Source organism: Hibiscus syriacus, unplaced genomic scaffold, assembly GCF_006381635.1.
Source record: "Hibiscus syriacus cultivar Baekdansim isolate YM2019G1 unplaced genomic scaffold, ASM638163v2 tig00001732_pilon, whole genome shotgun sequence".
NCBI classification, from domain to species: domain Eukaryota; kingdom Viridiplantae; phylum Streptophyta; class Magnoliopsida; order Malvales; family Malvaceae; genus Hibiscus; species Hibiscus syriacus.
In genome coordinates, this window is record NW_024061886.1 from 134,940 (window position 1) to 160,495 (window position 25,556).

A 25,556-nucleotide genomic window follows, 5' to 3' on the forward strand; every position below is an offset into this window, starting at 1 on the left:
ATGGCACTGAATTTAAAAATCTTGGATTTATTGAGTTTTGTAATTCTAATGGTATTAGCCATAATTCTTCAGCACCTAGAACCCCTCAACAAAATGGAGTTGTTGAGAGGAAAAATCAAACTTTAGAAGAAATGGCTAGAACCATGCTTTGTGAAAATAATTTGCCAAAATATTTTTCGGCGGAAGCCACAAATACCGCTTGTTATGTTATAAATCGAGTAATGATTAGGCCAATTTTAAAGAAAACTCCATATGAAATTTTCAAAAATAAAAAGCCTAACATTAGCTATTTTAATCTTTTTGGATGTAAATGTTTTGTTTTAAACAACGGTAAAGAGAACCTTGGCAAGTTTGATGCTAAAAGTGATGAAGGAATTTTTCTGGGTTATTCCTTAAATTCTAAAGCTTATCGAGTATTTAATAAAAGAACTTTAGTTGTAGAAGAGTCTATACATGTTGTTTTCGATGATAATCCCCTTCCGGGGAAGGATTCTTGTGTGAATGATGATATAGGTGTTATAAATACAAATGACGTTAGACATGACGTTGAAGAACCATCATCAAATGAAGAAACGAAAAATGAGGAAACTCATGATCCTCTTGAGAATCCAACCATTGAAGAAAGGGAAATATCTTATCCAAGAGAGTACAACTATGTCAAGGATGGTGAAATTATAGGTGATCCATCCAAAGGGGTAACAGCTCGATCTTCTCTTAGAAATATTTGTAATTATGTTGCATTTATCTCATGCATAGAGCCTAAGAATATTAAAGAAGCATTAAATGATGAACATTGGATTATGGCTATGCAAGAAGAGTTAAATTAATTTGAGAGAAGTAAAGTATGGACATTAGTTGAAAGGCCTAGTAATAAATCTACTGTAGGTACTATATGGGTATTTAGGAATAAGCTTGATGAGAGTGGTAATATAGTGAGAAACAAGGCTAGACTTGTTGCTCAAGGGTATACTCAAGAAGTGGGCATAGACTATGATGAAACATATGCTCCCGTAGCTAGGAAGAAAGCAATTAGAATGTTACTAGTATTTGCATGTTTTCATGAATTTAAATTATATCAAATGCATGTTAAAAGTGCATTTTTAAATGGTTTTATAAAAAAAGAAGTGTATGTGGAACAACCTCCAGGTATTGATGATTCAAAATTTCTGGATCATGTTCTTAAATTGACAAAAGCACTTTATGGTTTAAAATAAGCTCCAAGAGCTTGGTATGAAAGATTGTCAAATTTTTTAATTGAAAAAGGTTTTTCAAAAGGGAAGGTTGACACTACATTGTTTTTAAAGCATAAAGGTAAAGATTTATTAGTAGTTCAAATTTATGTTGATGATATAATATTTGGTTATACTAATGATGTTCTTTGCCAAGAATTTTCCAAGCTAATGCAAAGTGAATTAGAAATGAGCATGATGGGGGAGCTCTCATTTTTCTTGGGACTCCTAATCAAGCAAAGAAAAGATGGCATCTTCATCAATCAAGCTAAGTACGTCAAAGATATGCTCAAGAAGTTTGGACTGGAAAATGGAAAACCTCATGACACTCCAATGAGCTCTTCAACAAAGCTTGACTTAGATGAAGGAGGTAAATGTGTAGATGTTAAATTATATAGGTCAATGATTGGATCTCTACTTTATCTAACTGCAAGTAGACCGGAAATTATGTTTAGTGTTTGCTTATGTGCTAGATTTCAATCATGCCCTAAGGAATCAGATTTACTAGCTGTTAAGAGAATCTTTAGATACCTTAAGGATACTCCTAGTTTAGGACTTTGGTATCCTAGAGACTCTAGCTTTAGCTTGCATGCTTTTTCTGATGCGGATTATAGAGGATGCAAATTAGATAGGAAAAGCACCTCCGATACTTGCCAATTCCTTGTAAATATGCTGATTTCTTGGTTTTCAAAGAAACAAAATTGTGTTGCATTATCTACCACTGAAGCCGAATATATTTCAGCTGGTAGTTGTTGTGCACAAGTTTTATGGATGAAACAACAACTTTTTGATTATGGAATTAAAGTTGGTACCATTCCTATCAAGTGTGACAATACTAGTGCTATTTGTCTCACTAAAAATCCCATCCAACACTCTAGAACTAAGCACATTGAAATAAGACAGCACTTCATTAGAGACCATGTCACTAAGGAAGATGTAGTTCTAGAATTTGTTGATACTTTGCACCAATTAGCGGATATCTTTACAAAACCTTTAGACAATGAAAGATTTTGGACACTTAGGAGAGAATTAGGTTTAACCAACCTATCTTCACTTAGTGTTTAAAATAATTTTAGCACTTTTAAGACTAAATGAAAAATGCTAATTTTTAATTGCATTCATTGCTATTAGTTAGGGGGAGTTTATGATTCTTGATGAAAAATTAAATTTTATGTTTAAATATCGTTTAAAGAATAACTTGATTATTTTAACATGATTAATTTTCAATATATGAGTTGCCAATACCACTAGAGAAAATTAATTTAGCATTTTGTGTGTTTAAAATCGAATTTTAACATTTTGGTGTAGAGGGAATCGATACCCCCATGAGGGAACCGATTCCCCCTTTGAAGGGGAACCGATTCCCCCCACAGGGGAATCAGTTCCCCCTGGGGTTCTAGTTTTATCGAGCAGAACCTCATTTTCTTTGCTCAAACCCTCTTCTCTTCACGTCGTTTCTTCCCTCTACTCTCTCAAATCTCCATTCTTGCCTCAAATCAACGTTTTTAATCGAAATTCACTTCAAATATCATCTTCTAAACCTGTTGGAATCATCAAAAACGTGCAAACTTCATCTAATCTCACTCAAATCCGAAATCCTTCAAGGTATTTTTCCAAAACTTCTATTTCATCAATTTATGAACATAGAACTAGTTTTAATTAGTTCTAGGTTGAACTTTAGATCGGACATTGATTGTTTAGTGATTAGAAACTAGGTATTACAACTAATTTCATCAAAAACACAAGATTTTTTCAATAATTTTGAAATTTTTGAAATAAAAAAAATGTTTTTCAAATTATTGTGTTTTGACTGAATTATGTTGTTGTTATGAAAACTATACATATATTGTTTCTCAAAATCGTATTTTTCAAAAGTTTTCAAAAACCTTGCCCATTAGGATTGATTTAGAGAACCTTGAAATATTGAGGACTCAATTGAGTTTTGGGATTAATTGAATTGCATACATGTGTTTTCTAAATTACAGGTTATTCATCCTATTCCGATTTCCTAAACCATGTCCAATCCTAAACGTGCTAGGTCATCATCTAGTCACTCACACCGTCAACCAAATCCACTTCCAAATCCTCATCCTATTCCTAAAAATCCAATTCCTAATCCTAATCCCATTGATCATAATTTGACTATCCAAAACTCGTGCTTCAATCATCCTGGTCCTAGAAATCATCGTTTTTGGTATTATCAATATTTCGACTCTTACAAAATTAGAGAAGAACGTATCCCTTCTCGTCAAGCTATGTTAGATATTAATTTTAAATATCTTCCTCTTTTACAGGAGTGGAAATTTGATAAACTTTTTGATCTTAAACCTATTGTCTACCATCAACTTGTTCGTATTTTCTATTATAATGCCATTTGTGTTAAAAACCGAACTGAAACCGAAACCATAGGAATTCGTTCCTATCTCCTAGGACAATTCTTATATATTGACTCGACTTACATAGCCAATGCATTCGGATTAGATAATGATGGTATTTCAAATGAGAAACAAATCTTAGGATCTCGTTATAAAAGAAGGGATAGTGCAAGTGTCTTAGACTTTCATGAACGTTTTCTTCATCTAATGATTTCTTGGTGGTTTCGACCATCCGGAGGTCGTTATTCAACTCTTAAAGCCTTAGATCTTTGGTGGTTACATTGTTTTGAAAACTGTATTAAAATAAACCTACCTTAGATCATTTTTGCTGAAATTGTTGAAACCGTAAACCTTGTACCTAACAAGAAACTTTGTTCATCTCTAGTTTACGGTTGCATTTTGAGTAACCTATTTTCTAAAGCCGGGCTTAGAGTTGGTCTAGATGCCTCCTTTCCTCTAAAGAAACAAATTAATATTCTTTACTTAACGAGAGCGGGATGGATAAAGGATAAGGAAACCGGAGAATGGATTCGATCGTCTGAACATACTCCGGGAGCTAGTTCTTCACGAGCTCAACCAGAAGCTGACGATGATCCTGAGCTTCAACAATTAATGCGAGACATCGATGAAGCCCGAAGATGAGCCTGAGCAGCCCGAGGAGCAGCCCGAGGAGCAAGCACAATAAACGCATCAAATGCCTCCATATTTTCAATCCTTTATGGAGACATTCGATTTCCGATATGCTACCATGGATTCGCGCTTTACTTCTATCGAGTCCCATTTATCCACAATGGGAGCTCAACAATTAGAAATTCTTCGGGAGATGCATGCAAACAACGAAGCAACCAACGCACGTATTAATGAACTCACTCACGAAATGGCTGCTATGCGAGCTTGTTTTCCTCCTCCCGATCCGTATGTTTGATTCTATGCTTAGTTTTAAAACTTTAAACTAAAATATTATTGCTTGAACATTTTGAATATTTTGGAATGTTTGATTTTGAGGATTGTTAGACTTTGGATTTGTTTGGACGTTTGAGCTTATATATTTGGCTTAGTTAAATTTATTGCATCATTTACATCATTTTAGCAATATGACCAATTTTGCCATGTCACATTAATTATGAATATTGATTATGAAACTAATGGCTAACATTTCTCTTGATTGTGATCTTAGCAGCTTAAACTATATTCAATTGGCTAAATGATTTCTAAACCTTGTTTAGATTCTTTACAAATGTCTTTTTGATTTAACAAAAAGGGGGATAAGTGTTAAATGTTTTAAAAGAGGAGTAAGTGTTAAAGTAAAGGGGAGTAATTTTCAAAAACATCGGTTTTTGATTTCAAAATCTTAAAATTACTAAAATGTTTTGTTATATCAAAAAGGGGGAGATTGTTGAAAACATTTTGATATTTCGATATAACAAATTAAGTTAAATGAATTTTAAGATTGTGCAATAAAGGTTTTCTAAGTATATTCGATATAATTATTCGAATATCAAAATATTACTCTAAATCTTTCAAAAATCATTTTTAATCCTTACTCAAGTGTAAAATTAAGTTTTAATCTTAAAACAATTTCAAAATATAATTTTACAAAGTATTTCGAACCATTTCAAAGCCAAAAATTCCAGATTGCTCAGAGGGAACCGATTCCCCCCAAGGGGGTACCGATTCCCCCCTTAATGGTTTGGCTCCGAGAATTCCAGTATGCTCGGAGGGAACCGATTCCCCCCTGTGTAACAGTCGAAATATTTGAATTTTACACTTTGGGAACCTATTCCCCATAGGGGGTACCGATTCCCCCCACGCTCCAAGCTGTTTTATTAATTGTTTTCACACTAAAACGGCTATATTATCTTCTCTAATCATCCCAACGTTCAGAAGTGATTCAAGGTGTATTTAAGCAAGCTTAGAAGCCATTGATCAAAAACAAGAGATATCAAGCAACTAGAATCAAGAGAGAATCAAAGAGAAAGCATCAAACCTCAAGTTTGAGCATTTCAAGCCTATTTTTCATTCAATATTCATCTTGCTTTCAAGAACACTTATTGTGCTCAATTGTATTCATTTTTTAGTGTTCTTTTCTTTGTTCTAGAATTTTGCAAACAATCTACCTTGTGAGGATTTCCTTGTAAGTTTGCAAATTTGTATTGTTCTCTTTGGGAGAAAGTGTTCTTAAGAATTTGGGGTATAATTCTTGAGTTTTTGTAAGGTTACTCTTTGTCCTCAAAAGAAAGAAAAATTAGTGAATTTGTGGAAAATCCTTAGTGTGGATAGCTAAGGTAGTGGACGTAGACTTTGGTTGAGAAAGTCGAACCACTCTAAATCGCTGTGCAATTTCTTTCAATTTTCTGCAAAAGCTTCCACCAAAATTTTTATTGCCAATTCACCCCCCTCTTGGCCAATTCCGTCAATCGATTAACTCAACACACTAGATCTGTAAAATGACCATAATATCCTTGGAATGGAAATGACTCAGAATATCACCAAGCTCAGGAATGATTGGATATCCTCGAGCTCTGAAATGAATGGAATAGAACTGAACACCAAAATGACCAAAATACCCTTATGACCTATACTAAGTAGATGTTTTGGATTAATTAAGGAATCCAATTAAATATGGATGTTGTAATACCCTTAAAAGTTATGGAACACAACTTCAGTGAGTCGATCAACCTTAATGACATGTCAATACCTGAATGACATATATATCACGTGAATGAGTGTACGTCTACTCAAGTTTGGCTCGATGATAATTTTGGAAGTATTCAGCTTAGCTCAACTCTAAATCATATTCAACACTAAGGATTGAATATTTGTTCAACAAATCAACCACAAAGACCAAATTGAATTGAACAAAAGTACAATATGTATCCGAAATTCAGAAACGTCTGAATTACACTGGAAAAATCTCGAAATAACTAGAATGGACTTGACTGCTAAATGAATTAAGTAACCTCAAGGACTAATGATTAAATGAGTGCTTTGGATGAGTCTGGAAACGTTAATGAACATACATGATGTAATGTTTTTATGGATCATGATCTACAAATCAAGCACGTCAACATTTCATGATATAGTGGAAGTGTGAACAATGAAATAAAGACATTGGAAGATTTATTCAGCGATGATTCCGAAGATGATATATGGACTAAAATTTGTGGTATTAAAGTGTAATTACCCTGTAAGGACAATAAATTGACCAGTCGACAAGCATTAATTATGGGAGATATTCATATGAAGTTGTTGATAATGAAATTGATCGACATAGACTGTAATTGTCCTGAACCTTCATTTATTCTTTATCAGCTCAAGTCTCATTCTGAATAATTTATGATTCTGTCAGTTATTGAACTCTTCCATAGTGATTCTAAATTCTGATATCCTATCGGTATACTGAAGATTCATGTTTCTCTGTCTACTAAGATTATCCAGTACCTCTGAATAATTTCTGTAAACTCTGGTGTGTTCCCTAATCACCTGAATATTTTACTTGATTTCTTATTTGATTTATGTTATAATACCTGACCTGGATTCTGATAGGATACTTGACCTGGATTCTGATCAGATACTTGACCTGGATTTTGATCTGATACTTGACCTGGATTATGTTTTGATTTTTGATATATCCGTTTACGGACGGAACATGTTTTATTTGGGGGGTAATATTGGATGAAGTATACCTGGAGGCTCCCCGGCTTTGTGCTCAGGGTCTTACTTATCGGCTCCTCGACTTTGTGCTTAGGGCCTTACTGGACTTGACGGTGGGTGTATGGTTCTGGGGAACCTACACATATTGGACTTGACGGATGGGGGTAGTGTTCATATTTTAAAAATATATTTTAAAAGATCTGTATCTTTTTACTGGTTTTACGGGAACACACTAGATAACCTATTCTGATCTCCTGAACCTAGATATATGAAATATTTCCATCTGAACTGAATATTATCTGTTACTACCTGAAATATCAATGGGACCTCAGCTCAGTCTAAAAATCTGTAAATATCTGAACCAATAAGGAAATATATATTTATTTGTATCTGCACGTTCTTCAGCATCATCTGGTAGTTATGTATTACTGAGTTTTCCAAAGCACACTCTATTACTCACCATTGCAGGTTAAAATAATTGTACCAGTGCAACTATCGACTTCAGTAAAGGAGTTCTTACGGTGTTGTTATCAGAGTATGGTACATGTGATTAGGAGGTATGTAATTGTATTTTATTTTAAATATGAGTCTGAAAATCTATTTTATTTCTGAATACTGATAAATGATTTTATGAGTTACATGTTTTGACAAAAGTTTTAAATTTTCCGAGATTTTACAGTTGGTCGCTCCGGTAGCCCTAATATGACATCCCATATCAGATCAGGTTACCCGCATCGGTCTGAGGAGGTTACATTATTAGCTAACAACCCTAGATAACGAGCCCACAGCACTAACAACTTCTCTTAGTTGCCTTCGCAACATCTTTATATGTGTTTAATCATAACACAGCCATGCACAACGGCTACTTTCAACAATAAAAAAATACCATCTATCAAAGTTTGAAAGATAGTAAAATCATATCATCTTTTGAGCTTCAAGAAAAATTGACTTTAATTTTAATGGACAGTAAACGAGGTTAGAACTCGTAAGATCAAAAGAAATGATAAGATCTAAAGAAGTGATCAAATGGTTTCTTCTATTGGTGTTTTGATTGTTAAATTTTTTTATCGTCCTTATTATATAGAAATTTTGTTATATGTTTAAATGTGAATTTATTTAATTTTTTAAAAAATCTATTTTTGTAACCAATTTTTTTTTAAAATAATTATTTTTTAATAATATAGATATATATTTTGTGTGGATAAACTTTGGTATTTACTTTGATACCATTTGTTAGAACTAAATAATAATAAATATGAAATTAACCAGGATCTAATCATGTCAAATCATCAAGAATAAAATGAATACTAGATGCGGAAATGTACTTGAATTAATTGATATGTTGAAATCTTTGAATCTTTCTTTGGTTGTGATCTTCCAAAAAGACAAAGTTCTCTTAAATATAAACACTTTGAGTAGATAAGAGTATATACGAAATTGTCTATTTCTTAATGTTCATAACCCCTTTGTATATCTGATTTAAGAATCAATTATTGTATATATTTATAACTCTGCCCCTCATCGACTTATAAATACAACTTTAATAGTATCTACTCTTTTATTTCCATGACACTTCTAATATCTTATGACTTTATAATATAATTGGTCACTTAATTTATGTCATATTTTATTATAACAATATATATTATAAACATGTGCCCATAATTATGGATTTTAATCCAACACATCTGTCATGTAAATTTGATTGTCTTTTTTTTGTCCTCCCAGTTCTAAAACTTTAACTTAACTAATTCGAACATACCCACATCGCATATCTGACTTTAGTGGGTGAGTCCCCAAATGAAAATTTTTTACATACATAAAGACTTGAACCCGAATCCTTACTTAAGTGATATCAAGCTACTTATCTTTTGAACCAACCTAATTTGTTGTATTTTAACTAAGTATTTTTTGTGTGTGAATACATTTAATTCAAAGCATATGATAGGATAACTCAACGACACATACATCATCGTCTATTATATACAAGTACATGACATGAAAAACATGAGACAGTGACAAAAACAAAAGTACCTATTTTCACCACAAGTTAAGAGCCATAGATTTGTTGATGAGTTGACTTAAATATTAAAATACATAAATACAAGCTAAACCTAACTTAAAATAATTTTAGTATCATTATTTGAAATTAATTCGATCCGATGCAAACATGAAATATTTGGAAAAACAAAAGCTAGCATTCAAGAGCAGCTGGAGAATAAAATTTTGAACATTTGAGTTCAAATTGGAAGGATTTTAGAAGTCTTCAAAGGGTAAATAAATAGAGGGGTTTCAGGGTACGTGGTGATTGAGGTTAATGGGGTCCTTGCGTAATAGTAATTGCAGAATGTCGGCCGGGAAACATACATGGTAGGGGTGTATTCGGTTCGGTTCGGTTCAGTTTTTTACCAAAAATTGAATCGAATCGAAATAAACGGTTTTTTAATATTTAAATCGAAACCGAAACCGAATAGTTAAAAAACCGAAACCGGTTTTTTCGGTTCGGTTCGGGTTTTTTAACGGTTCGGGTTTTTCGGTTCGGTTCGGTTTTTCAATGAAAAAATCACTTGAAACTATAATTTTTTTTACAAAAATTGTCTATTCGGTTCAATATGGAACAAATGGGTTCCATATGAAAAACCCGAACCGAACCGAATCAAAAAAATAAAACCTTTAAACCGAACCGAAAACCAAACCGTTTAAAACCAAACCGAACCAAACCGAACCGTTTTACTCGATTCGTGTCGGTTTTTCGGTTTTCTCGATTTCGTTGCTCACCCCTAATACATGGTCCACTCCAACCAAAAGCAAGTCGGTGGCCCCAGTTATCTTCCTATATTATAATTACTGTATATAATATGTTTTAAGTTTATTTTAGGAACGTTAATTTGAGTAATTACAATAAATATTAATTTTTTAAAGATTTTTAATACAATCAATTATATTTACGTGTTATTAATGATTAATATAAATATTATAAACATAAATTATTTTGTAATCACTTCAAATAATTTAAAAATAATTTTACAAATTATTTGAATTTATAGTTGTTTTCTTTAAAATAATATAGTATTTAAGTTTAAATATGAATTCATCTCGTATATATTTATGATTTATTAATCATTTTGCTATTATATATGAAACTATAATCTGACCTAACTGAGTGGCTGCTGACCGCAATAGTTTTGTGCGTCGACACGTGGAGGGTGGAGGAACTTCGACCGACAGATTTTGGACTAACCATGAATAAAATGTTTTCCCGTTTTGTTCTTCAAGCACCATTCACCATGTTTCACCTGAAACGTACTCGTGCAAATTAATTTTCTAGTGTTATCAAAATTTGAAAAATATCGTAAAAATAATATAAATTATTATTATGTGGAAAAATTAATGAATTCAAACTGATACATCAACTAATTTTTAAAAAACACTTGTCAGCAAAAACAATTTGGTAGGATTACAAATTTGCTTTAATTAATTAGTTAAATTAATATTGAAAAAGACAAAAAAAAAAGAGGAAAGAAAAGGCGAAATGGCATGGAAAACATGTTTAACTTTATCGGGCAGTGCAGATACAATTGCTATCATACAATGGGATTGTCTGTTTTCATGGCCACGAATGAAAATATTTCATTTTCTTATATCATGGAAAAGATTTCATATTGGGCACTGTAATTTTCAGCTCCACACCATAACCGTAAAGCTTACGAGTAATGAACATCGATATATACTTTAATTTTTATTATTAGAGTATAATACATAAATGGCCTTCGATTACAGAGTGTATACTTTAATTAAGAATTCATGTTTCCTTCACTCTACATTAGTACAAATATAAAGTTAGTTTAGGAGGGAAGGAAACAATGGGGAAGAAGATGAAGCATTATCAAAATACCCCCAGATTCGCCTGCCATTGGACCTTTCTTCTCTTGTCTGCTGCTCTTTTCACCATTTCCATAACAGCAAGAGCAGTTCAACCATTTGATTATGCCGAAGCATTAACCAAGAGCCTCCTTTACTTCGAATCCCAACGATCCGGTCGTCTACCCTACAACCAACGCGTCACTTGGCGCGACCATTCTGGCCTCACCGACGGATTGGAACAAGGAGTATGTATTGTTTCCCAACAAACTGACTTTTTCTTCTTTTCTTTTGAATTCTAAGTTAAAAGTTATCTGTTATTGTAGGTGGATTTAGTGGGGGGATATTATGATGCCGGAGATCACGTCAAGTTTGGACTCCCGATGGCTTTCACCGTAACAATGTTGTCTTGGGGTGTCATCCAATTCCACAACGAAATCGCCGTTGCCGGAGAATTGGAGCATGCTTTAGAGGCTATTAAATGGGGGACGGATTACTTCATTAAGGCACACACCAGCCCCAGTGTACTATGGGCAGAGGTGGGCGATGGAGACACTGACCATTACTGTTGGCAACGCCCCGAGGACATGACGACCTCGCGCCAAGCCTATAAGATCGATCAGAATAATCCGGGATCGGATCTGGCGGGAGAGACGGCGGCGGCAATGGCGGCCGCATCGATCGTGTTCAAGAAAACAAACCCACATTACTCTCTCTTACTCTTGCACCACGCCCAAGAGGTACCCCAAAGATCACCCTAGTTAACTTACAAATTATCTTCCATGATTATTAAATATTGAAATTGGGTTTTTGGTTTTTACTTAGCTGTTTGAGTTTGGGGACAAGTACAGAGGGAAATACGATGGAAGCGTAGCGGTGGTGAAGAGCTACTATGCGTCGGTGAGCGGATATATGGATGAGCTGCTGTGGGCCGCCGCATGGCTTTACGAGGCCACCGACAAGGAGGAATACTTGAATTATGTTTTGGACAATGCTGCTTCATTTGGTGGCATTGGTTGGTCCATTTCCGAGTTCAGCTGGGATGTTAAATATGCCGGTGTTCAAATTATGGCCTCTAAGGTACTCTCTCTCTTCACTCCAAAATCTAAAACATAATCGATTAAAATTAGTACAAATCGTTTTTAATAAAAAGATTTATTAATAACATACTTTTTATAACGAATTAGATAATATTTTAAGTTAAAATTAAAAATATTACACTCAATAATAAATTATATGAATTGTATTATTATATCGACCATAATTTAAAAAGATTATGGTCAAAATATTTTTTGTTATAATTTAAATTATTGTTAATCATGTAATTTTTAGGATAAAAATAAAATTTTAGATTAAAATCTATTATAATATAACAGTTTTATTTGAACTAAAATTATTATCATTATTTGTATTTTTAGATTGCATAAAATAATATTTTAAACTAAAAGCTATCATAAATTAAATTTAATTGGATTGTCCAAAGTTACCCATTAAATGCTCTTTCCTAGATTCACTCAAATCTTGATGGGTTTTGCTTTTTCCTAGATTCAAAGATGTGATAATAGCTTAGCTTTGAAACATGCACTTCCACTTCCACTTTTATTTTATTTTATTTTATTTTATTTTATTTTGATTTTTTTCAATAGCAGAACTCTGATGGAGTGATGTGTAATTAAGGAACCTTCTTTAGATTTCAATAGCAGAATTCGCTGCCTTTGAATGCCCAGTAGATTAATGCCACTTGGCTTACATCTAGTGGAATAATTCCCCCATTCTCCAAAATCAGACGAGATATGAAGATGGAAAACTAACCAAAAAAATAGTTAAACTATAATATGAAAGTCTAAAGAGAAATATAAAAACGTTGGGGGTTCTTGTAGGTAGATCATACTTGACTTATTCCAACTGCCAAACCAAATGAATTATGAATTTATAAATATAATAATTCGAATTTAGACCTTTTAGATAAAATAATATTTTTGAAAAAAATCAATGTGGCATTCGTATTATTTTTCAGTCAATGTAACATTCCAACTCAGAAAATAAGTTCAATGTGGACCTTTGACCAACGTTTTTCTTCGGTTGACAGTTGTAGTGCTGACGTGACAGTTCACTGTGTTGACAGGACGATCCACGATACTGACATGATAATCTATTTGCCATGTTTGATTTACCAGTTTAGCCTATATGTCATGTTATTTGAACCGCCACATCAGCACTGTAAACTGCCACTTCATCATCGTAATGGTCAACGTCGAAAAACGTTGGTCAAAGTGTCACATTGGACTTATTTTCTGAGTTGGAGGGCTATAATGAGAGAAAAAATAATACAATGGTCACATTGAATTTTTTTTAAAAGTACAAGGGCTTCGAATGCCTTTTTACTTTTTTGTGATATGTTTAAATTAGATTCTCAAAACATCCCAACCCTTTATTTATAATCTAATTATGGTTTCCTTAATTAAAGGAGAAAATGTTCTGAATTTTCCATTGCAGCTGCTGAAGAAAGAAAAACACAAGCAGCACGCTCATATTCTGAAGCAATACCGATCGAAGGCCGAGTACTACCTATGCTCGTGTCTCAACAAAAACAACGGTACCGACAACGTCGATCGAACCCCGGGAGGTCTTCTATACATCCGGCAATGGAACAACATGCAATACGTGACCACGGCGGCATTCCTTCTCACCATCTACTCTGACTTCCTCCAAGACTCGAACCTAATCCTCCGCTGTCCTGCTGGAACGGTGGACCGCGAAGAGATCCTTGGTTTTGTCAAATCTCAAGTTGGTTACATATTAGGTTCAAATCCCATGGAGATGAGTTATTTAGTGGGTTATGGTTCGAAATATCCCACCAGAGTTCACCACAGGGGTGCCTCAATAGTGTCCTACAGGGATAATAAAGGGTTCATTGGGTGCACCCAAGGTTATGACCATTGGTACAATCGAGTTGAGCCGAATCCTAACGTGTTGGTCGGAGCGGTGGTCGGGGGACCTGATAATGAAGATAATTTTGGAGACCAAAGAGATAATTACATGCAAACCGAGGCTTGCACGTATAATACGGCTCCATTAGTTGGGGTTTTCGCTAAATTGTTACAACTAGAGGAAAACAATGAACCAGAATGGGCTGCCTCTTATTAGAAAAATATATATAAATATCAATGAGAACAAAAAGCAAGAGGAAAAAATAGTGTCAGTGAGAAAGAATTTTAAAACACTTTTATTTTGTTTTGTTTTATTGGGTCTTTGGAGGCGTTCAAGCCCCACTTTTATTGTATCTTTGTTTTTGTTGAATGTTAATAATAGCGAGAGACATGAACTACAAAAATTCAATATTTGAACAAAGTACAGGGGAAGTGCAGTATTTATTCTCATTTTTATTATATTTTCGAGCACCATGAATATCAAATATAAACGTTCAATGTCAAATGATTAAAAATCATATTTAATCTTATATTATCTTATTATAGATTAATAGAAAAATTATAATTTGATATCTCAAACCGAACCTCCTAATTTTACGATGGAATACCTATAGTAATTAGGAATCAACGTTTAAAAGTCCTTAAAAATGTATTACCTTGTTCAATTAGGTCCTAGAAAATTTTATATAAAAATTTGAAAATATTTTAAGATGATGATTTGTGAATTAGTTCTTAATATTGAGTAATTTTAGTGGTTAAAGAGAATATTATTCTCTTTGAAAGTCCTAAGATCAAGTAGATGTATATATAATGTGCGTGTACGTTATCAATAATTAAAAGAATTTTAAACAAATATTAGATTATATCCACCCGTATTATTAAAAAATATTACAAAGAATTATCATTTTACTTATTTTTCTATCAAGAGAGGTCTTTATACTTTTTCTTGAAAGAAACAAATTATCAAAACCTAAACGAGGCATAATCTCCAACCCTTAAATAAGAAAAATTCTATAATGTTCGACGAGCACTGCTGAACACCACTAACAATGAACAACGTTGAGCATTATTAATTTATAAAAATTAAAATTTTAAAGGATTCAACATATAATTATCAATTAGTTAAAAATATAAAGGTAAATTATTTAAAATAAAATATTAATCGGAAGATTCTACAACGCTCGATGAGCATCGCTAAACACCGTTAATTTAATTTATAAAAATTTAAAATTCTAAAAGACTCAACGTATAATTATAAATTAGTTAAAAATTTAAAGATAGATTATTTAAAATAAAATATTAATTATATTATTTTCATAAATTTTTAATAATTCACACCCACCTACGTAGATACATCCTCAAATACACCCGCACACCCACTATTCAACTAGATATCCATCACATATCTCGTATTTGTCTATATCAGCCTATACCGCTTGAAAGAAACCTCATAGAGTACATGAGCAACAAAATATAAAACAAACACATCCATTAAGAAGTATAATAAAATAAACCAAAGATTAATTGAGTTTGTACCCTAACATTTGGTTAAATTAAAAGTCGTGTCCTATAAAATCTTAAGATTTATAGGATATTCTCTGAAATTATACCTAAATTCATAATAGTCCAAAATTTATATGGTGAGTAATTAGTTAATGGACAGATGTAGGGCGGGCGGATGCGGAGCAGGTAAGGTATTAAAATTATCACCTACCCATTACTCATGATGGTATGACTTTTTACATCCACACCCGCTCACTACCAACTAAACGTATATCCATCCCCGTCCTAATTGGAGTGGACGCAATACGAAATCCACGAAATTGTCTATCGTTCCTATTATATCCCTTAATACTATTATAGGAATACATGGGTTGTCGTTTCTAATTTGGTAGCACCACAGGATGATAATCACACCAAAATGACTAAGGATGATAATCACACCAAAATGACTAACTTCTATAATTTTTATAGCTTATGCATGCCTAACTTAAACAAACTACATGCAGTGGAATCTTGGCCTTTATTATACTTATCTTTCCCAATCCCTCATTCATGCACTTCTGTCATTCAGTTTCCCCTTTACAATATTTTATCTTCTCATTTCTGAGTTTCAAACATGGTATAGTTAACCTTCTGATTAAATTTTCATTAGCTTAGTTAGATGTTTTTATTTGCTTCATGAATTTTGCTTTGGATGTCCAATAGGTTTTGGTTGTAAGCCATGGTGAGAGAGATGACTCGAATCATGAAGTTGCCGTCGATTATTGGGGGAAATCCGGTAGATAAGTAGAGAACTGGTGGATGGCTTGCTGCAGGGCTCATCTTAGGTTCTTATAATGAACTTCACAAGTTAGTGTGGTTTTATTTTCATCGATTATGTGCTCTTTGCTGATATGAATGGGAATTTTGGTACTGCAGGATGTGATTTCTCGAAGAGGATATGTGAGGTGGGCATATCTATGAACCTAGGGACATACTTGGTCGGAAATCTGCATATTTTGGCGGTGAAATCTGCAACAATAGTAGCCAACTTCATGGGCACTCTCAATCTGCTTGGTCTCCTTGAAGGTTTCTTGGTCGATGTGAAACTTAGCCGATTCCTAACAGTTGTAATCTCTGCATCAATAACTGCTCTGGTGAGTTGCTAACTTATTACGTGCTTTACAAGTTAAGATGAGCTATAAATGCAAGTTGATATTGTGTATTGTTTATTTCTAAAGTTATATCATATTGCACCAGGGAGTGATTTTATTAACAGTGGCCACAACAATTCCAAACATGGGGCCTCTTCCCTGAGATGACTATAGAAGACAGCATCACAAGTGTATCAAGGCAAACGACCGACAATTGGCTTTGTTGTATACAACATTGTACACAATAGCACTAGGTGGTAGAGGAATAAAATCTAATGTCTCCGGTTTCGGCTCCGATCAATTCGACATCAAGGATCCCAATGAGTGGAAGACTATGATTTTCTTCTTCAACAGGTTCTATTTCGACATTAGTATTTGGTCATTATTCTCCGTGATTGTGTTGGTATATGTACAAGAAAATGTAGAGAGAGGGTGGGACATAGAATTTCAGCAGAAGCAATGGTTGTTGTCGTAGCTGTTTTTCTTTGTGGAATACCCAGGTACAGGTTAAAAAGGCCTATGGGAAGCCCTTTAACTGTCGTATGGAGGGTTTTGTTTTTGTCTATGAAGAAGAGAAATCGGTCTCTACCTTCTCATCCAAGCCTTTTGAATAATTACGAAAGCAGAATATGTCGTTGTTACGAAAGCCAGCAAGGAGATGGTTTGGCTCCAAAATTTCTTGGAAGAGTTAGGTAAGAAACAAGAAAACAATGTCTTGTATTGCGACAGTCAAAGTGTTATCCATCTAGCGAAGAATCCGTCTTTTCATTCCAGGACGAAGCATATACAATTACGATATCATTTTATCCGGATTCTTCTGGAAGATGAGATTTTGAAACTTGAAAAGATCAGTGGAGCTCAAAATTTGACATACATGTTAACGAAGACGGTGACTACGAACAAACTGAAGTTGTGTTCAACTTCAATTGGCATGCTAGAGTAACGATACCAGAAATGCTACTGCATTGATCGAGGTGTGAAGACAGATTAAAATCAGTCTTCAAGTGGGAGATTGTAAAATAAAAAAGGTGGTTACTGTCGAATGAGTTTTCAACAAAGGGGTCGAATGGTTTTCAAAGTTTGGCACCACACTTTGAAAAATGGTTTTCAAAGTTTGGCACCAAACTTTGAAAAATGGTTTTCAAAGTTTGGTTAATGTATGTTGAAAATAAAAATAGATAAATTACATTTTTAGTCCCTACACACTTTAAGGTATTTACAAGATTAGTCCTTAAGTTTCAACTATAAATATTCTAGCCCATTTAGCTTCAAAATCATCCCAAAATCATTTCTTTCTCCCAATACTACAGAGCTTTCTTGTGAGTACTAAGTGTTTTGTAAACACCTGTAAATTTTCTCTCTTAGTAAAAGATCTGCAGCAGTCTGAAGACGTAGGCATAATTAGCTGAACTCCGTTATCAATTTCGGGTATTTTTTTTCCGCTTTTATTTCACATACTCACTAATCTGGTTATAGGGAAATTACTCGTTACTCGTTTATTTTCCAACAACTGGTAATAAGAACTTTTGGTTGTGAATTTTGTCAATTTTTTGCGAGTTTGCTATTCATTCCTATTCATTACTATTCTCATGAATAATGAATTTTGTGAATAGTAAATGTTTTTATCGGCGATACGAATTTATCGACAGATGTGTTCTAATACATGGTGGTTCGCAAGAATTGTCAGAAACGATCCAAACGAAGCCAGATTCGAGTGGGAGCGATGGCTGTAGACGAAGGGAATGTGAAAATTGAGAAGTTCGATGGTGTGGACTTTGGCTTTTGGAAGGTGCAGAATGAAGATTTTTTGTACCAGAAAAAGCTATATCAACCTCTCTCAGGAAAGCAACCAGAGGGCATGAAGAATGAAGATTGGGCTCTTCTCGATAGATAAGCCCTCGGAGTTATCCGACTGACGTTATCCCACAATGTTGCTTTCAACATAGGAAAGGAAAAGACCAAGGCGGGTCTTATGGCGGCTCTCTCCAGTATGTATGAGAAGCCATCGGCCTCAAACAAAGTTCACTTGATGAGGCGACTATTCAATTTGCGGATGGCGGAAGGGGCATCAGTGGCTCAACACCTAAATGAACTCAACACAATCAGAACCCAGTTAAGTTTCGTGGAAATTGAATTTGATGATGAAGTTCGAGTTTTAATTCTCTTATCATCTCTACCAGACAGTTGGAATGCTACTGTTACAGCAGCCAGAAGCTCGTCGAAAAATAGCAAATTGAAATTCGACGATGTTCGAGATCTGGTATTGAGTGAAGAAATTTGACAGAGAGAATCAGGTGAAGCATCAACCTCCTCAGCCTTGCACACAGAGTCTAGAGGGATAACTTCAGAAAGAAATTCAAATCGTGGCAGATCCAAATCTAGAAAGGGAAAATTAAGAACGGGAAAGAAAGATTTTACATGTTATAATTGTGACAAGAAGGGTCACTTTAAAAGAGATTGCCGAGCACCGAAGAAAGATACCGGCGCACAGGAATCTGCCAACATGACAAAGGAGACAGGTGATGCCATGATTCTAAGTGTTAACAGTCCGATTGAATCAAGGATCTTGAATTAAGCGTATCTTTCCACTCCACCCCATGCCAAGAAATCATGGAGAACTATGTCAGTGGTGATTTTGGGAAGGTTAATCTAGCTAATGATGAAACATTGAAGATCATCGGAAAAGAATACATCTGATTAAAGTTTCCAAACCAGACCACCTGGAAGATGACAAGAGTGAGACATATTCTTGGCCTCAAAAGAAATTTGATTTCTGTAGGACAGCTTGATGGAGAAGGATATAGTACAACCTTTTCAGGTTGTGAATGGAATATTACCAAAGGAGCATTCGTCATTGCTCATGGTAAGAAAACTGGTACTCTCTATATAACCTTAAATTTAGATAATATCATTGCAGTAACAGATGCTGATGGAAAATCAAACATATGGCACCAAAGGCTTGACCATATGAGCGAGAAAGGGATGAAGATACTTTTGTCAAAAAGAGTCGGATCTAAAGAATGTAGATGTCGGACTATGCGAGGATTACATCTTTGGCAAACAAAAGAAAGTCAGTTTTGCAAAGATTGGCAAGACACCAAAGGCTGAAAAGATAGAGTTGGTTCATACTGATGTATGGGGACCATCTCCAGTTCTATCTCTTGCAGGCTCATTATATTATGTCACCTTCATCGATGATTCTACAAGGAAGGTGTGGGTTTATTTTCTGAAGAAGAAATCAGAAGTCTTTGATACCTTCAGAAAATGGAAGGTCATGATGGAAAATGAGATTGGTTTGAAAGTCAAGCGGTTGAGGTCTGATAATGGAGGAGAGTACAGAAACAATAGATTCAGAGATTTCTATGCAAATAATGGGATTAAGATGGAGACAACAATTCCCATGACACCGCAGCATAATGGCGTAGTAGAGCACATGAACAGAACTCTGAATGAACGTGCCAGAAGCATGAGGATACATGCCGGATTTCCCAAATTTTCTATGGGCTGAAGCTATAAACACTGCAGCTTACCTGATCAACCGTGGGCCCTCAGTTCCTTTGGATGGTAAAATACCAGAGGAACTTTGGAGCAAGAAAGAAATAAGCCTTTCACACTTAAGAGTCTTTGGTTGTATTTCTTATGTACACATAAACTCTGCTGAAAGAAGTAAACTTGATGCCAAGTCGAACAAATGTATCTTTGTTGGTTATGGTGGTGATGATTTTGGTTATCGGTTTTGGGACTACGAAAATCGAAAGATCGTCATAAGCAGAGATTTCATTTTCAATGAGAATGTGATGTACAAAGACAGGTCAATAGAATCAAGTAGCTCCAATACCGAAGCTGAAACAAAAGAATTTGCTGAGTTCGAGGAGATTTCTGGAAATGATATCCAGATCAGTCCTGAAGCAGTTCAAGAAGAACAAGGCACACTAGAACTGATACACTCCTCCAGAATTCCCAAACCAACCCAGCGTTATTCGCCTTCTTTGCACTACTTGTTGCTGACTGACAATGGTGAACCAGAGTGCTATGATGAAGCAATGAAGGGTGACAGTTTCAGTCAAGTGGGATTCTTTCATGAAAGATGAGATGGACTCGCTTATGTCCAATCAGACGTGGGAATTAGATGAATTACCACCAAGCAAGAAAGTAATCCATAATATGTGGATTTACAGGATCAAAGAAGAGCATGATGGGAGCAAACGCTACAAAACAAGATTGGTTGTCAAAGGTTTTCAGCAAAAAAAAAATATTGACTACAATGAAATTTTCTATCTAGTCGTAAAACTGTCTACAATCAGACTGATGTTGAAAATTGTAGCTGCAGAGAATTTACATCTTGAGCAGTTAGATGTAAAGATAACTTTTCTTCATGGTGATTTGGAGGAAGAAATCTATATGAGGCAGCCAGAAGGCTTCATAGAGGCAGTCAAGAAAAACCTGGTATGCAGGTTGAAGAAGAGCTTGTATGGTTTAAAACAAGCTCCTAGACAGTGGTACAAGAAGTTCGATAACTTTATGAGTAGCAGTGGTTTTACCAGATGGCAAGCAGATCATTATTGCTACATCAAGAAGTTCGACGACAGCTTTATTATTTTATTGTTCTACGTTGATGACATGCTCGTTGCAGGCTCAGACATGCAAAAGATTATAAACTTGAAGCTAAAATTATCGAAGCAGTTTGCGATGAAAGATCTGGGCGCTGCAAAGCAGATTCTTGGGATGAGGATCAAGAGAGACACAAAGTCGGAGACTTTGATGTTATCACAGGCTGAGTACATCAACAAAGTACTCTCCAGGTTCAACATGCAAAATGCTAAACCAGTAAGTACACCTTCAGGTGTTCATTTTAGACTCTCCAAAGAACAATCACCAAAGACAGAGGAAGAACGTGCACACATGGTGAAGGTGTCGTATGCCTCATGAATTGGAAGTCTGATGTATGATATGGTTTGTACCAGACTAGATATTGCTCATGTAGTGGGAGCTGTTAGCAGGTACATGAATAATCCGGATAAGGTACACTGGGAAGTAGTCAAATAGATCCTCAGATATTTGCGAGGTACTATAAACAAAACACTTTGTTTCAAAGGTGGAGATACGATACTGACAGACTATGTAGATGCAGATTTAGCCGAAAATGTTGACATTAGAATGAGCACTACAGGGTATGTCTATACTCTAGGAGGTACTGCAGTGAGTTGGGTTTCTCAACTACAGAAGATAGTTGCTCTCTCCACAACTGAAGCAGAATATGTCGCTGTTACGAAAGCCAGCAAGGAGATGGTTTGGCTCCAAAGTTTCTTGGAAGAGTTATGCAAGAAATAAGAAAACAATGCCTTGTATTACGACAGTCAAAGTGTTACCCATCTAGCAAAGAATCCGTCTTTTCATTCCAGGACGAAGCACATACAATTACAATATCATTTTATCCGGATTCTTCTGGAAGATGAGATTTTGAAACTTGAAAAGATCAGTGGAGCTCAAAATCCGACAGACATGTTAACGAAGACGGTGACTACGAACAAATTGAAGTTGTGTTTAACTTCAATTGGCATGCTAGAGTAACGATACTAGAAATGCTGCTGCATTGATCGAGGTGTGAAGACAGATTAAAATCAGTCTTCAAGTGGGAGATTGTAAAATAAAAAGGGTAGGCACTGTCGAATGAGTTTTCAACAAAGGGGGCTGAATGGTTTTCAAAGTTTGGTTAATATCTGTTGAAAATAAAAATAGAGAAATTACATTTTTAGTCCCTATATACTTTAAGGTATTTATAAGATTAGTCTTCAAGTTTCAACTATAAATACCCTAGCCCATTTAACTTCAAAATCATCCCAAAATCATTTCTTTCTCCCAATACTAGAGAGCTTTCTTGTGAGTAGTAAGTGTTTTGTAAACATCTGTATATTTTCTCTCTTAGTAAAAGATCTGCAGCAGTCCGGAGACGTAGGCATAATTGGCTGAACTCCGTTATCAATTTCAAGTATTATTTTTCTGCTTTTATTTCGCATACTCACTAATCTGGTTATAGGGAAATTACTCGTTATTCCTTTATTTCCCAACATTGACAAAGCTACAGTGTTAGATGACAATTGTGTTACCGGCATGGTATCGACTGTAACACAAGTTGAGGAGGTGAAAATGGTCGTTACTTCCCATTTGGTCTACTTGTATCCTCTTCTGGACAATCTACTCCCAAATGACAACTTTCACAGTTCATCAAGCAACCATCATGCACCAGACAATTGGTTCATTCGTGATCCCCGCAGGTTCTTTCTCTGTTTTTCTCATCATGACAATTCTCCTATTCACTACCCTCAATGAGAAAGCGTTTGTCCCCTTGGCTCAAAAACTTACCAATAATGTCCAAGGAATCACAAGCCTCCAAAGGATTGGAATTGGACTCGTTTTCTCTATAGCTGCAATAGTGGGTGCTGCTGTTGTTAAGAAACAAAGGAGGGAAATTGATGTTCAGAAAAACTCAAAATAAGTGCCTTTTGGCTACTCATTCAATTCTTTCTAGTGGGTACTGGGGAAGCTTTTGCTTATGTTGGACAGCTTGAGTTCTTTATCAAAGAGGCACCGGATCGAATGAAATCGATGAACACATGGCTTTTCCTGAGCACCGTTTCGATGGGGTTCTTCATGAGCAGTTTACTGGTGTCTATCATCGATCATGTGATGAAAAAGAGCTGGCTGAGAAGCAACCTGAACAAAGGGAAGTTAAACAACTTTTACTAGTTACTTGCAGCGTTAGGATTTCTAAATTTATTGGTTTTTTCTGATCCTTGCGTCGAGACATCAGTACAAAACGCATCTTCCTATCAGACCTGAGTCTGGAGAGAAGGAGCTGGAGACCTTGAACAATGAAATTGTCGTAACCGATTTTCGTCCGGGCATGAATTTTTACTTGGCGTAAAAAATAAAACAAATAAATAAATGATTTTTAAAAAATATTTTTGGGAGTCGCCATTAACCTTTTGAGGTTAGGTAGGTCAAATACCTAAAAAAGCAATCTTTTAAAATAGTTTTGAATAAAACATAATTTAAAAGATAAAATTGATCTGTGTATAACCAAAAATTTTAGTAAAATAGGATTCGTGGTCGATTACGTTTAGGGAAGGATTAGTACCCCTATAACGCCCCAAATTTGGTACTCATTAATTATAAATTGTCTCTATTATCTGAAATTTAAAAATTCAAAGATATATTTATTTTATAATATTGTTATTTCAAATTTATAATTTTATGAAAATATATTAATTTAAATATGAATAAGATATTTATTTATTTAAAAATATCAGAAAAATGTTTCTAGTTGCTTTAAGATAGCTCTTTTCTTTTATATTAAAAAATAAATAAATATTAATAAAATATTTCTTTAAAAATTAATATATTTTATAGGATAAAAAATATTAGAAAACAAACTTCTAGGTACTTTAAGACAAACTTTTTCATTAATATTATTAAAATAGGATTATTATTATATTTTTTTAATAAAAAAAATTTATAAAATATAAAATAAATAAATGTTATTTACGATATACATATATTAATAATAATAATATATTGCAAATTAAATCAACTACAAAAATAAATGAAATTAAAAACTATATATTTAAAACATAAAAGCAATAAAACTTGTAATAAATAAAATAATTAATGACTAAATTATAACATACTAAAATTAAATACCTAATTCATAATTAATTATTTAAAATTAAAGTGACTGAACATGCTATTTTCCTTATTTATTAATTTAGTGACTAAACTAAAATTATATAAAAATCATATATCAAAATAAAATGAATTGAAATATGTTTTTCGGGGTTTTAAAATATTAATTAATAAAATTATGATGGCTAAATCGGTTGTTTGCCTAAAACATATATATTATGCTAATGACTAAATTATAAATTAAATAAGATTAAGAGGCCAAATTAAAATGATTATAAAATTGATTCCAGTGACTATAATATAAAATTACAAAATTACTGGACTGCGGACGGGATTTAACTTTTAATAAATTACAAACAAACCCCTCCCCAAAATGACGTCGTTCGGGGAGGGGCATTTAAACCCTTTTAACCGGCCTTAATGGTTGGTTTTCTGATTTGTCTCTTTTTCTCTCTCTAAAAACCGAGAGAGAAGAATTCTCTCTGGTTTCTCTCTAGCTTCCCTCACCGGAGGGAAGTCGATCACCAGCCGGCAGATGTTTGCCGTCGTTAACCTCACCGCCGACCACCGTCGTCGGTGGTCAGAAAACCCCAAAATTTCCCAAATACTAGATCCGAATACCCTAAACTTGATTCCAACCCTTTTTTACCCTAAAGAGCCATGGATTTTCCTAGATCTAAGGTTTATACCTTCGGTATTTTTGTTCTCCGGTGACGTTTCGAGGTCCTCTGATGGTAAGTCTCTATCTCTCTTCTCTCTTTGCTTTCGATTTACTACTGTGGTTGTCGTTTAGTTTGCTGGATTACTCTCTGTTTTCTGGTTATTCTCATGCTCTTTCTTGCTCTCTCTATTTTTTGTAGGTTCGGTTGATGGCTTTATAGCCATTACCGGCGCTTGTCTCGGACCGGTTAATAGGGTGGCCGTTTGGTGAGTCACCAAACTATTATGGTGACTCACCCCTAGAGCAGCGACGTGGAGGGGCAGTTGGGTCTTCTGGAGCCTTCAGTTGAGGCGTCGTGGTAGAGTAGACCATCGGCAGCATCGGGTTGGGTCACCTGGCAGTGGAGTGTCGGCAATGAACGGCGCCTGTGGCTTCTGGAAGCTTGAGGCGGCGGCTGGAGCTAGGGTTTAAAAACCTTAGCTGAAACCTTAAATGTTTAGGGTTTCTATCTGGTCTGGGCCGATTCT

The 25,556-nt window shown here is 34.6% G+C and overlaps 1 protein-coding gene and 1 pseudogene across 1 annotated transcript; both read left to right on the forward strand.

Annotated features, from left to right (window-relative positions):
* The first annotated feature begins 11,066 nt into the window (after nt 1–11,066).
* On the forward strand, nt 11,067–14,294 carry LOC120133334 (endoglucanase 11-like). Its single transcript, XM_039149943.1, has 4 exons — nt 11,067–11,367; nt 11,446–11,859; nt 11,945–12,199; nt 13,616–14,294. Exons 1-4 carry the CDS (start codon nt 11,122–11,124, stop codon nt 14,264–14,266), a joined length of 1,566 nt encoding a protein of 521 aa, XP_039005874.1. The 5' UTR covers nt 11,067–11,121; the 3' UTR covers nt 14,267–14,294.
* Nucleotides 14,295–15,704: 1,410 nt separating this feature from the next.
* Nucleotides 15,705–25,299, forward strand: LOC120133070 (annotated as a pseudogene).
* Nucleotides 25,300–25,556: the final 257 nt, after the last annotated feature.